The 12,030-nt window shown below is 41.6% G+C and overlaps 1 protein-coding gene across 2 annotated transcripts in view; it reads left to right on the top strand.

Annotated features, from left to right (window-relative positions):
* The window catches only part of THSD4 (thrombospondin type 1 domain containing 4), a gene marked incomplete at its 5' end in the record, with an annotated part of 544,049 nt that overhangs the window by 528,322 nt on the left and 3,697 nt on the right, over nucleotides 1–12,030 (top strand). For both annotated transcript variants that reach the window (XM_080808167.1, XM_080808168.1), the window contains 2 exons: nucleotides 4,202–4,381; nucleotides 8,635–8,779. In XM_080808167.1, coding sequence (XP_080664293.1) covers nucleotides 4,202–4,381; nucleotides 8,635–8,779 — 325 coding nt within the window. The remainder of the gene's footprint in view (nucleotides 1–4,201; nucleotides 4,382–8,634; nucleotides 8,780–12,030) is intronic.

Genomic DNA, 12,030 nt, shown 5'->3' on the forward strand with positions numbered 1-12,030 from the left:
TGGAGTTTTTCTGACTTGGGGCAGGCAACATGACCTCTCGGAGCCTGTTTCCCTATCCAACCATGAGGATGAGAATACCTACTAATACCTTTAGTTCCCCGTTCCCCATGTTTATTATTTTGTCTGCCACCTGTTTCCATATCACTATTGGTACCAAAACACCTAGGACCCGAATCCCAAAGATAATTCAGAGTAAACTGTATTATACCAAATATCCCCAGAAACAAGGCAAAGGGAAGAGTCCTCTGGGAAACTGTGACAGCTTCCACATGATGAAGATAAGCAGTGCTGTTCAACTTGAATGTCTGCCAATCTCAGAAAAGGAGAAGGAACCAGGATTCAGGCTCTTTTTCGCTTGCAGGCCTCCTGTTGACCCCAGGCTTGCTCAGAGAACTGAGAGTGATGTGAATCTGGGGGACGGCAGTGTTTGTTTCTGCTAACACTAGAAACATGGAATTTATTGCCTTGTTGCCAAAAGGGTCACAACATGACTGAATGTGACAAGGTTTTAGTTTTGGATTTATAGGGATGTTGGAGCCTGTTGTCCCCTCCCTACCCTGGGAATTTGATGTTATCCCCAAAGAAAATGAAAAAGAGCATGCCTATTTACTGGAACTAGAGTGAAAATAAATGTTCCTTCTGTCCACGTGGTTTGAATGGTAGTTGGTATCTGGAACACCCCACAAGCCTGGTCACAGTGAACTATCCAGGGTGGACATGGAACCCATACCGAGCAGAGCCCTTCCCTGGGACTTTTAATGTAGACCCAAGGGAGGAGACTCCCTGGGAAGTTGTGAGCACAGGTGCTGGTAGTGGCCTTCTTGAGGCTTGCAGAGAAAGCCAGCCCAAGAGAATGAGACCTATCAAATTTAAGGACTCTTTTCTCTACCTGGCACCAAAGTAGCCCAACTCCTACTCCTAAGATATTCCATCAGTGTCTAGATTGGTGCCTAAATGGATGCACAGATGTTTCTTTTCTTCCCTGCCAACTTTCGGTTTACTTCACTTTGTAGACTGCCTTTGTTGTGGGGGATCTTTCACAGTCTTGACCATTGGGAGCAGCCCTCTTGTCTCCCTGTCGGTCTGGATTTATTTTCAGTGGCATCTGAGCAAACATTTCCACTCTCATCTTGGATCAGTGATCCACCAGAATACAACTACAGGAATTATTCAGGTGTAGAAACACACATAATTGCTACCACTGCTCAGTGGAAGTAGTTATCTCTGTTAAATACCATCTCTGTCTTCTACACTTTTCTTCTATGAATTCTATGAACTATATTTTATTTGATATTTGTTATATTTGATACTTATCAGATATTTATCTGATAAATTTATATGATAGTTATATATCATTGTTGATTTTTCACCTGGTATATCTTTGTCAATTTTTATGTATTTTTTAAGATACGTCTTTTGCATGCAGGACTGTTTTTATCTTTAATTTTACCCAATCTGCAAGTCTGTTTCTTAATTTTAACCATTCACATTTATTGTAATCACTTACATGCTTGGACTTTTCCCTGCCATCCTAATTTGTGTTTCTATTTAGGAAACTTTCTTGGTCTGTTTCTTCTTTCCTTTCTGCACATGTGCACAGATCAGGTTTCCTTAATTCCATTTTCCATTTAACATTTTGGAAGTTATAAATCCAATTTTTATTCACTTTGTGATAACACTCAAATTTTTAGCACAGAGCTTTAAACTTTCATGTTTCTATCTGTGTCAAGCTATCAGCAATCACATCTTCCCCCAAAAACCTTAAGTCTTCATTTATTTACCTCCATTTTCTTAATCCACAATATCTCCAAAAAGATGCTGAGATCATCTGAATCTAGCTCCATATTAATGTTAATTAATTTTATAGAAAATACTGATTTTGGTTTAAAAATAGCTGTTTCCCCTCCAAAGGTTATTTTTTTATTGTAATATTATTCACATAACATAAAATTCACCTTTTTAAAAGTTTACAGTGCAGTGATGTTTAGTACATTCACAAAACTGAACAACCATCACCACTGTCTAATTCCAGAACATTCTCGTCATCCCCCACAGCCCCTTTATCCCTTATTAACAATAGCTCTTGCCAGCTCTTCTGCTTTGTGTCTTTCCTGGTTGTGTCTTCTTCCTTGTTCTTTTTCGTTTTATCAGAGACACTAGTCAGTAACAGGATCATGAGTGGGAGTTTCTGAACCCTTGAACATCTGAAAATGTCTTCTCTTTGCCCTTTGATAGTAGGGGCAGATGCCTTCATGTCCCCCTGCCAGTCAGGCCAGCCCAGCTATTCCTGGTCAGTGCCTTAGCTGATCACTGTCTCACCATCCCAAGGCCTCCCTCCTGTTCTTTGTATTCCTTCTTGCCTGAAGCTCTAGAACTGCTTCCTCTCTGCTGGGCAGCCTCCTCTCTGCATTTTGAACTATGATGTGCTCCTTCAAGTTAATTCCATCTGCCTTTCATCATTCAAATATTCCCCATAATTTCTGGTCCACCAGGGATGAATGCCCTTTCCCATTTTCAAATGCATTTCATGCACACGCACATATCCCCCACCCCCCCGCCCCGCCCACACATCCATTCACTTGTTCCTAGCGCACATATTCTGCCATTTCTGAGCATTTAGGGTGGAAGTCTGAGATATGTGCTCATTCTCCCTTAACTTCCTAATCTCTTAGGGGTTTGTCAAAATAGCAGAAAATAGCTTCAGGTTTTGGTCAAGTTTGTCGTCTACTATTCTGCCAAGCACTCAGTACAGACACAGACCCCCGGAGCAATCAGGGTTCTTTTCAGGTCAGGTTTCCAAACCCCCACTTTGCAAGTGAGATAGTGGATTACCTAGGAAAGTGCAGTATCTTGGCCAAAGATGCAGAACTATTTAATGACGATGTCTGGACTAGTTTCCACGTCTCCCGTTCTCCTCCTGCTGCCCCCTGGATCCTCAGTACACTCTCTCACCCCCCCCTGCAGGGGAGGCCAGGCCTTTTCCTGGTGGCGGGTCACCCCTCTCCTGCCTCAGTGCTGTCATTGTCCACAACTTTTGGAAGAAAAGGACAAAACCTGAATACACCCCCAAATCAATCACTAACTCACTTGGAAGAAAGGAGGAAAAACAAACCAAGAAGACTTGTTCTCTGGATGTCTTATGAAGAGCCTCCCTTCCAAAAAAGGGCACCAAGTGGAAATTGCTGCAGGTGATGCTTATTAAGTCCTGTGTGACTAATAGACCATAGTCTATTGGTTTGGGGTTTACCTTTTCCTTCTTAGATATGTGTGTTTTTTTCCCTGTTTTGATTTGACGGTGTTCCTGTCTATGGACAGCAAAGCTAATGTTAAGGGTTTCAACTAAAGAAATGTTACAGGCTTTTGTAAAGACAGTAGATTATTTAAGGTTTCTAGAAATATATGGGTCACAGCGTTAAAATGTTTTAATCGCGAAGTATTAAGAATAAACCAGACATGAACAGGAAACATTTTACAAAGTAATCGATATTAAACAGAATAATTTGTGAGAAGTTATACACATCATGTTTCTGTAAACTAACAAAACACGCCAACACGTGTAATTGTCTGACCGCCCTCTTTGTGTGACTACGCTCCCAAGCTTCCCACCAAGCTGGGAAGGGAGAGGCTTGGACTCCACAGTCAAAGGCTTCCTGCTGGCCACCTGTTGGGAGGGGAGGGCTCACCATAGGGGAAATTGTCCCCAGTCTGGGATCCTCCCAGCTGTGGGTGTCCCAAAGAATTTTGATATAGCCCCTAATCCACAAGTGTGCGGGCTCTGAGAGATTAGTTCATTTCCAGATCAACCAGAATGATAGTTCATTGTTTTACAGTGAGAGGTGTCAGAATCTACTGGAAAAAGAACCAGATTGATAGGCTGATGTGTCCCTCTGTGTGTGCCAGTAGAGGGAGCATCGAAAGAGGTGGTCTGAAAGAAACAATGTCAGTCTCCCACAGAGGGCACCACGATCTCACTGACCAGCATCCTGGCACTGTGATAACTCAGGGCACCCACTCTCCATTCCTGACACAGAGCTCTTAGGAAAACTGGCATCCTCTTGTGACATCTTATCCAGTAACATTTTCCAGGTGCCCCTGGGCTCGTCCTGACTGAACTGATGATAGAAAGCCCTCGTAAACATCCCTAGATGTTCTTGTCCCCTTTCCACCATGTGACAAGCATCCTTCTCCGATGTTTCTCCAGTGTTCCATCGAGTGTGGGAGTGGGACCCAACAGAGGGAGGTGATTTGTGTTAGGAAGAATGCGGACACCTTTGAAGTACTGGACCCCTATGAATGTTCCTTCCTGGAGAAACCCCCCAGCCAGCAATCGTGCCACCTCAAGCCTTGTGGGGCCAAATGGTTTAACACAGAATGGAGCATGGTAAGTCGTGGTGTTTTTGATAGAGCTTGCCTTAGTACATCATTCGTCTGCTTTCCTCCCAGAGACAGCCAGACCACCTACTGTGTGCCAGAGTGACCCACTCTAGACTGTCACTTTCAGGGCACCCCTGAATGCAGCCTGCTTGTGGGGAGGCTAGGACCATCTTGATCTCTAAACTGGAGAGACCACGAAGCCATGAATCTCAACCTCAGTGTGCGTAAGAATCAACTGGGCTCTTGTTTGAAAAGACAGATTCTGGGTCCACCCTAGCCGAGGAATTTGCATTTTGAATAAGCTCTTGAGGTCCCTTGGATGCTGGTGTCCTTGGGCTGCATTTTGAGAAATGTTGCTACAGCAGATTAATGGCTGAAGGGATCCAAGGATGCTCTTGGGAAGTCTGCGCCATGAGGCGGTCTCGAAAAACTCACCAAAGGAATTTCTGTCAGGCCTCGGAGACCTGTGTGTGTGTGTACTTTTTTTCCTAATCCTGTAGACATTATGGATTGTAGGTTATGGGACTGATCCTGTTTTTCTCTTTGAATTGGCCACTTGGAAACTCAGAACCAAAACTGGGGCCCATCTCTAGGAGAGAGTTTATCGGACCTTACAGAGTGGATTTTGTATGCCAGTGTGCCCCGGCTTTTCCCCTGTTTCCTACTTTTACCTTCTTTTTTGCTCCACTCGTCTCACCTCTTTTTCCTTAAATCTTACAAACCATTAAATATTTCTTAAGGCCCCTGAAATCTTTTCTGTGAGAAGGGAGGGTAATGTGTAAATGAGGAGACAGAGAAAGAGTTAATTGAGGAACAAAATTAGGGAAGTAGGTTAATAAGGAACAGAATGGGAAAGGATGCAAATAGGAATAAAAAAATCTTTTTTCAAAAAATTCCCAAAATAGAAAACTGCCTAAGGCATCACTGCTGGTGATACAATGTGAGGACATGTGAGGGGGCAGCAGAAGGTTCATTCTGCCTTTTGTCACTGAGGATCATCAAGCAGGGCCTGTAGGTGAGGCTAGAGGCCAAAGCCTTCCTCAGAATCATGCAAAGGGGATAAAGAGGATTTGCTTATGAAATATATGTATAAAAGCTGTATGTCTGCTCTAGTGACAACAGACTTTGGGCATCGCGTAAACCACACCTCAGAGGCAAATGGGAACAAAGCAGGTGTTGTGTTTGAAAGGTGTTTTGTCCACTTCCGGGAAATGAAATTCAATTGTTTTGATGTTGGCCATGGCCTTTGAGAGTGCAGAAGAGATCAGTATATTATTTTGCCTTTCGGTTTGGAGGGTCTAGAAAGGTCCAGAGTTCACCAGGCCAAGTCAGAAAAGATGAACTCCCAAAACACCTGGCTGGAAATAACCCAGATGTGCCTCTGCAGGTTAGTGGGTAAACAAACTGTGATATACCCCAAACCACAGGAGAGCACTCAGCAACAAGAGGAAATGAGCCAACATGGTCGAACTTCATATGCACTTTACTAAGTGAGAGAAAGACCCCAAAGCTGCATATGGTATGATCCCATTCATATGTTCTGAAAAAGAGGCCATCCCAGGGGCAGAGACCACATCGGTGATGGCCAGAGGGTGGGGTGGGATGCGTCTTGCTACAGAGGGGCAGCACAAGAGGATCTGCGTGTCTGACAAAACTCTTGGATCTTATTTGCAACAGGAAAGACACGATTCAGTGAACTTGTCGAAAAAGAACTGTGCACCACCACAAAAAGTGACTTTTTCTGTATGTAAATTGAAAAACAGATACACTGAAGCAAATATGAAATAAATGGTTATGACAACAGCAAAGACAGTGATGGAAGCGAGATCTCTTTGAATATGCCTCGTTTTATAAATTTGAGTTTCGAGCCAAGTAAACTGATATTTAGATAATTCTAAAACAAAATTAAATTCGAGAGAAGCAACATCTAAAAATGGAAAACATAATGAAACAAATTAACCTAAACATGTATCCCGTTGACAACATGGGCACGATTGCCAGGTGGCTTTTAAATGCATTTCTTTGGGGCACCTGGGTGGCTCAGTCTGTTAGGCATCCAAATCTTGATCTCAGCTCAGGTCTTGATCTCAGGGTCACGAGTTCAAACCCCTGGTTGGGCTCCACACCCAGGCTGCTGGTTGGGTTCCAGTAGTGGAACCTACTGAAAAAAAAACAAACAAAAGCAAAACAAACAAACAAAAAACCAGTAATTTGACTGTCCATCCCTACGGACCAAGAGAATTGTCAGAAAATGTTGACACTGTTTGCAGGGATCATATTTCTAGTGAGTGTGTTGTAACTGTAATTGGAGATAGTTGGGTGGATAGTGTGTGATAAAGTAAACAAGTAATTTACTTCATGATAATATATATAATAGTTTATATGATAATATGGTAGTGTCTTTCCATTTTCCCCAGTATCCTTGAGAAATGGGATTCTCAAGTTAGGAGAACGGAGATATGGGTGAGGTAGAAGAGGTTTAAGTGAAAATCCTGTTTTTCTGAATTTGAATTAGAAACATCAGTATGAACTCACAAATTATCCTTAAAAAAAAATGATTTCCCAGTTTTACCCATTTATCCATTGAAAGAGCCTAGAAACAATGGCCAACCCAGTAGTGAAGGGCATGCCTATCAGCCAAAGTGTGGTTTCAAAACACCACTCTTCCCTAAAAGCAACCAAGAGTTCTTAGAGAAGAGCTGAGTCCAGGTTTGGGACCATATACATACAAATTAGATTAGAGTATCTTTTTATTCCAGGCAGCAAGGAAGTTCTCACAGATGATTTAGCTCTTGCCCAAAGGACTCAAGAACCAAGCTTTAGGGTCTCGGACTAGCCACTGAGGAGACATCAGCAAACATCAGTAAAGATAGTAGTTGCCATAGATTGAATGAAATGCATCCTATGTGTTTAAACCCATCCGTTTATAATAAGTGTATCGTAATAATAAAATCAGTTGGAGGATCCACCATTAGGGAAACTATCTCATTGTTCTGAAGACTGGGAAATAAAGGAAAGTAATCAAGCATTTACCCTGTCTTTCCTAAATAACTTGCACCACTGGGTGTACCAAAGAGCAAATCTAGGTAGGGATAGGGGCAGGGAGGATATTCGTCTCCTAGCTAATAAAAGAAGCAGCAATGATAGAGTTTTGCCACCATTCTTCAACTACAAGTGAAATAATGGATCTAGACACGACACATGAGTGGCTGCAGACAGCCCCAAAACAGAGACAACCACATGCATCCAATGAAGCAGAAAAAAACAAACCTGCACCTGTTAGGGCCTCTTCTACAGCCAACTTCCAGTTTACAGGAAATGCAGGGGACAGAGAATGATGTTAAACTGTACAATGCAGATGCCGTCAGCAAAATCCTGACTGTTGGAAACTACGGGACAGGTGACTCCGTTCCTCCTGACAATAAAGTACATTGCGGGGGGTGGGGGAGGCAAAGGGGGTGAACCTGTGAATTCAAAAGAGTCCTAAAAGGTCTGTTGACCAACTGCCATGTGCAGGCCTGATGTAGATCCTGATTTACAAAACAAAACAAGACAAAAAAAAGTATTAAAAACTTGAGATTCACAGGAGATGTGGAAATGGGAACTCTGAATGTATTTTTGAAGATAACTTCATTTTTTTGAAGATATCAAAAGATAATTTTTGATATGATTAAAAGATTATCAAAAGATAATTTTGAAGATAATGTAATTTTGAAGATAATTTTGAAAACCTATTGTTAATTTCTAGTTGTAATAATACTGTTGTGGTAACTTTTTAAGAGTTTTGTCTTTTAGAGTGACAAACTGAAATGTGATAGAAGAAGTGATGTGTTGTCTAGATTTGCCTCAGAACAGGAGTGGAAGGGGTGCCTGGGTGGCTCAGTGGGTTAAGCCTCTGCCCTCGGCTCAGGTCATGATCTCAGGGTCCTAGGATCGAGCCCCACCTCAGGCTCTCTGCTCCATGGGGAGCCTGCTTCCCTCCTCTCTCTGCCTGCCTCTGCCTACTTGTGATCTCTCTCTCTCTGTCAAATAAATAAAACAGGAGTGGAGTGGAGTGGAGTGGAGAGGGTGCGGGTGGGGTATAGATGGGACACAATTGGCTGTGACTTGATGGTTGTTGACACTGGCTGATGCATGAGAGTTTGTTTTAGTATTTAGTCTGCTTGTGAAGATATTTGAAATTTCCCAGTATCTGCCGCTCCAGTGTGCTAAGCGAATGGACTGCCAAAAACCCACCTCTCTCCTTTTGTCACCATGCAGTGCTCCAAGAGCTGCCAGGGTGGCTTCCGGGTCCGTGAAGTACGCTGCCTGTCAGATGACATGACCATAAGCAATCTCTGTGACCCCCAGTTGAAACCAGAAGAGAAAGAATCTTGTAACCCTCAGGACTGTGTCCCTGAAGTTGGTAAGTAGGGATTCCTATCTCAGAGAGAAGGTACATCCTTCTTAAACCCCAGTGGATTCCCTGGTATGAAAATGCCAAGCCCATCTGGGTCTCTCCATGACCTTGTGCACAGTCACAGGGTTCCAGGGGTCAAAATACTCTCAGTGTGATAAGTTTCATAGTTTAAGATGACTGTTCTGGGTGGTGATCCAAGCCACCCTCCAAACTTAAGCGCAAATTGATTAAAATGGTAATGATTTCCGACATTTGGTTCCATTATCTTTAAGGTTGAAGTAGTGAGATTTCAACTTTTAATTGTAGGTGCAGAAGAGTGGAAGGAAGAAAATTAGTAAGAAAGGTCTAAACCTATTTAGAAGAAAAATGTTAAGTAATAATTTAAAATAAGAAAAACTTGGTATAGAACATAATAAGAAATGTGAATGGACAGAGAGACTAACTATTCATGGATGGAAACAGTACTGTAAAGAGGGGGCACCTGGCTGGTGCAGTCCGTGGACCATGCACCTCTTGATCTTGGGGTCATGAGTTCAATCCCCATGTTGGGTGTAGAGATTACTTAAAAAAATAAAATCTTTTTTTTTTTAAATTCTGTAAAGAGGATAAAAGAAGGCTCATGAGGCTCAACATATAGAATGCTTAAATATATTGCCTTAACATATACTTGAACACATTATAAAATACAGAAATTAAAACTATATACTGACTCAGGAAGAGACAGGGGTATGAGTGTTACAAAACAGAATTCTGATATACAAGGGAAGTGAAGTATGATAAAGGCCTAATTTTTAAAATTTTATTTATCTGAGAGAGTAAGAGAATGCACATACACGAACAGTGGGGAGGGGCAGACATAGAGGGAGAAGCAAACTCCTCGCTGACCAGAGAACCTGATGTGGATGGGGATTGATCCCAGGACCCTCGAATCATGACCTGAGCTAAAGGTAGAGGCTTAACCAACTGAGCCACCCAGGTGCCTAATAAAAGCCTAATGGTAAGGAATTGGGGAGAGGGGAGACTTCCCTCTTTGAATAGATTCAAAGATCTATTTGAAAAAAACAAAGCAAAACACTTTAAATCTTGCTTTATGCCATATATAAACATAAATGCCTAAAGGATTAAAGACCCTTGCATAGAAAACACACTGTAAAAATACCAGAAAAATATATATCTTGGGGTTAGTTAAGGCTTCGTAAGCTAGACACAAAACTCAGAGGCCTTATTGCTGAATGTAAAAACATAACATAATAAATTAAAAACTTTTGTCCTGTTAAGTACATTGTATTAGTCAAGGTTCTCTAGAATGGATGGGTGGATGGATAAGTGAGAGGGTAGATAGATAGATTATAACCAATTTGTCATAATTTATTATATAGATAGATAATGAATTATGACAAATTGGTTCACACGAACATAGAAACAGAGAAGTCCCACAACCTACCAGTCATGAGCTAGAGACTCAGGAAACCTGCTGGTGTAATTCAATCGAGTATCCAAGGCCTGAGAACCAGGGGAACTGATGGTGTAAATTTCAGCCCCAGGGGCAGGAGAAGATGACCTGAAATGTACAGCTCAAGCCTGAGGCAGGAAAGGGGCAAATTCTTCCTTCCTCTGTTTGATGTTCTATTCAGACCCTGAGTGAGTGAGGCCCATCTCCCCCGGGGAGGGCCACCTGTTTTACTGGGCCCATCAATTCAAATGCTGACCCCATCCAGAAACACCCTCCCAGAACACCGGGAAATCATGTATCATCTGGGCTGTCCATCCCCTGTAAAGTTGATACATAAAATTAACCATCAGACACATCATAACCCAAGTTGGAAGAAAAGAAGAAAGCAAAAGAGAGGGAGAATAAGCAATAATTGTGAGAAAAATGTGAAACATACATTATTGGAATGTGATGCAATCAATATAAGAAGAAAACATCCAGCCGGGAGCCAGGAGGAAGAAATAGTGAGAGAAGTTATCATTCATGCACACAGGCATGTTCCATCTAGATATCCCCTCCATTGATTTATTTACATTGGCACCAATAATTAGAACTTGATTTAAATGTGGATCCCAATTGTTATGTAAATTCTTTTTAGAAGGGTATACTGTAATGCAACACTGGAAAGAAACATATATAAAGTCGTCTCTTCGCCTCTGGCCAGGGCAAGATAATTAAAGACAGTCAGAATTACCAGAACCTTAGAGTTGATTGTACAATTTGCAGAGCTAGGAGTGATTAGTATAACCAGCTCCTGTGTTCTGAAGAGCCGTCACTCGGCTGGCAAACATCTCCCCCAGTTTTCTAACTAATAGGACGCGAGAGAAATTGTTTACGAGTCTGCTTCTGTCTTCTCCGTTTGTCTATGGTGTCTTCTCTAGGAGAAGGAAAGAAACTACTTAGCTTCCAACTATACAAACGTCAATTAAGGAAAAAAGGGAAACAGTGGGATTAACAAAATAGAACATGTAAGCAAAACCTTGGTATTGTTTGGTATGCTTTAGGTTTATACCATCAGAGCGAAAGGTACTAAAAATGTCTAGGCTGCGAGTGGGAGTTAAAAGCACAAAGTGTATCCCAGACAGTTGTTCCCAGCAAGAATCTGTAGGGACTCAGAAAGCGACCAGGGCTCAGGTGCATTTTATAACGCTAAAGAAGAAAATCAGACTGTTATCAGTTTTTTTTTTTTTTAATCTACATACATTTTTACAATCGTTCATGTAATTCCAAAGAGACATTACTAAATCATCTTACAATTGATAGTATCTTAGAATCAAATAAATGCCATTCAAGCTGAGTTAAATCACTGATATACATAGAACTCACTCAAATTCGTTGAAAAAAGAAACCAAAAAGAACCGCTGTTCCTCTGTACCTTCCCCTCAGTCTTGCTGTGAACCAAAAAGACAAGCAGTCCAGTGTTGTAAAGAATGAAGGTTGGAAACAAACATTATGGAAGAGGCTGAGCTGGTAACCAGCCACACTAGTAAATCAAAAAAGCAAATTTTAAAAATAAGGGCAGTCTGTATTTTTCCAAAAGACTAGAAAACTTTTCTATAAAAAACTGGACAATATTCATTGTTGGCAAAGTTGTGAGGGGAAAAGTCAGGCTCCTGTGTGTAACTGAGTGTAATCTTTTTAGAGAATTTTGGCAATATTGCTCAATATATAAAGTATTTGGTATGCCAGTAACTCCACTTCTAGAAACATATACTAAAGATAGCCTCTCAAAATTGTACAGATATACACATACACGAAGAATAGG

This window comes from Martes martes, assembly GCF_963455335.1.
Source record: "Martes martes genome assembly, chromosome: 7".
In the NCBI taxonomy this organism is placed as follows: domain Eukaryota; kingdom Metazoa; phylum Chordata; class Mammalia; order Carnivora; family Mustelidae; genus Martes; species Martes martes.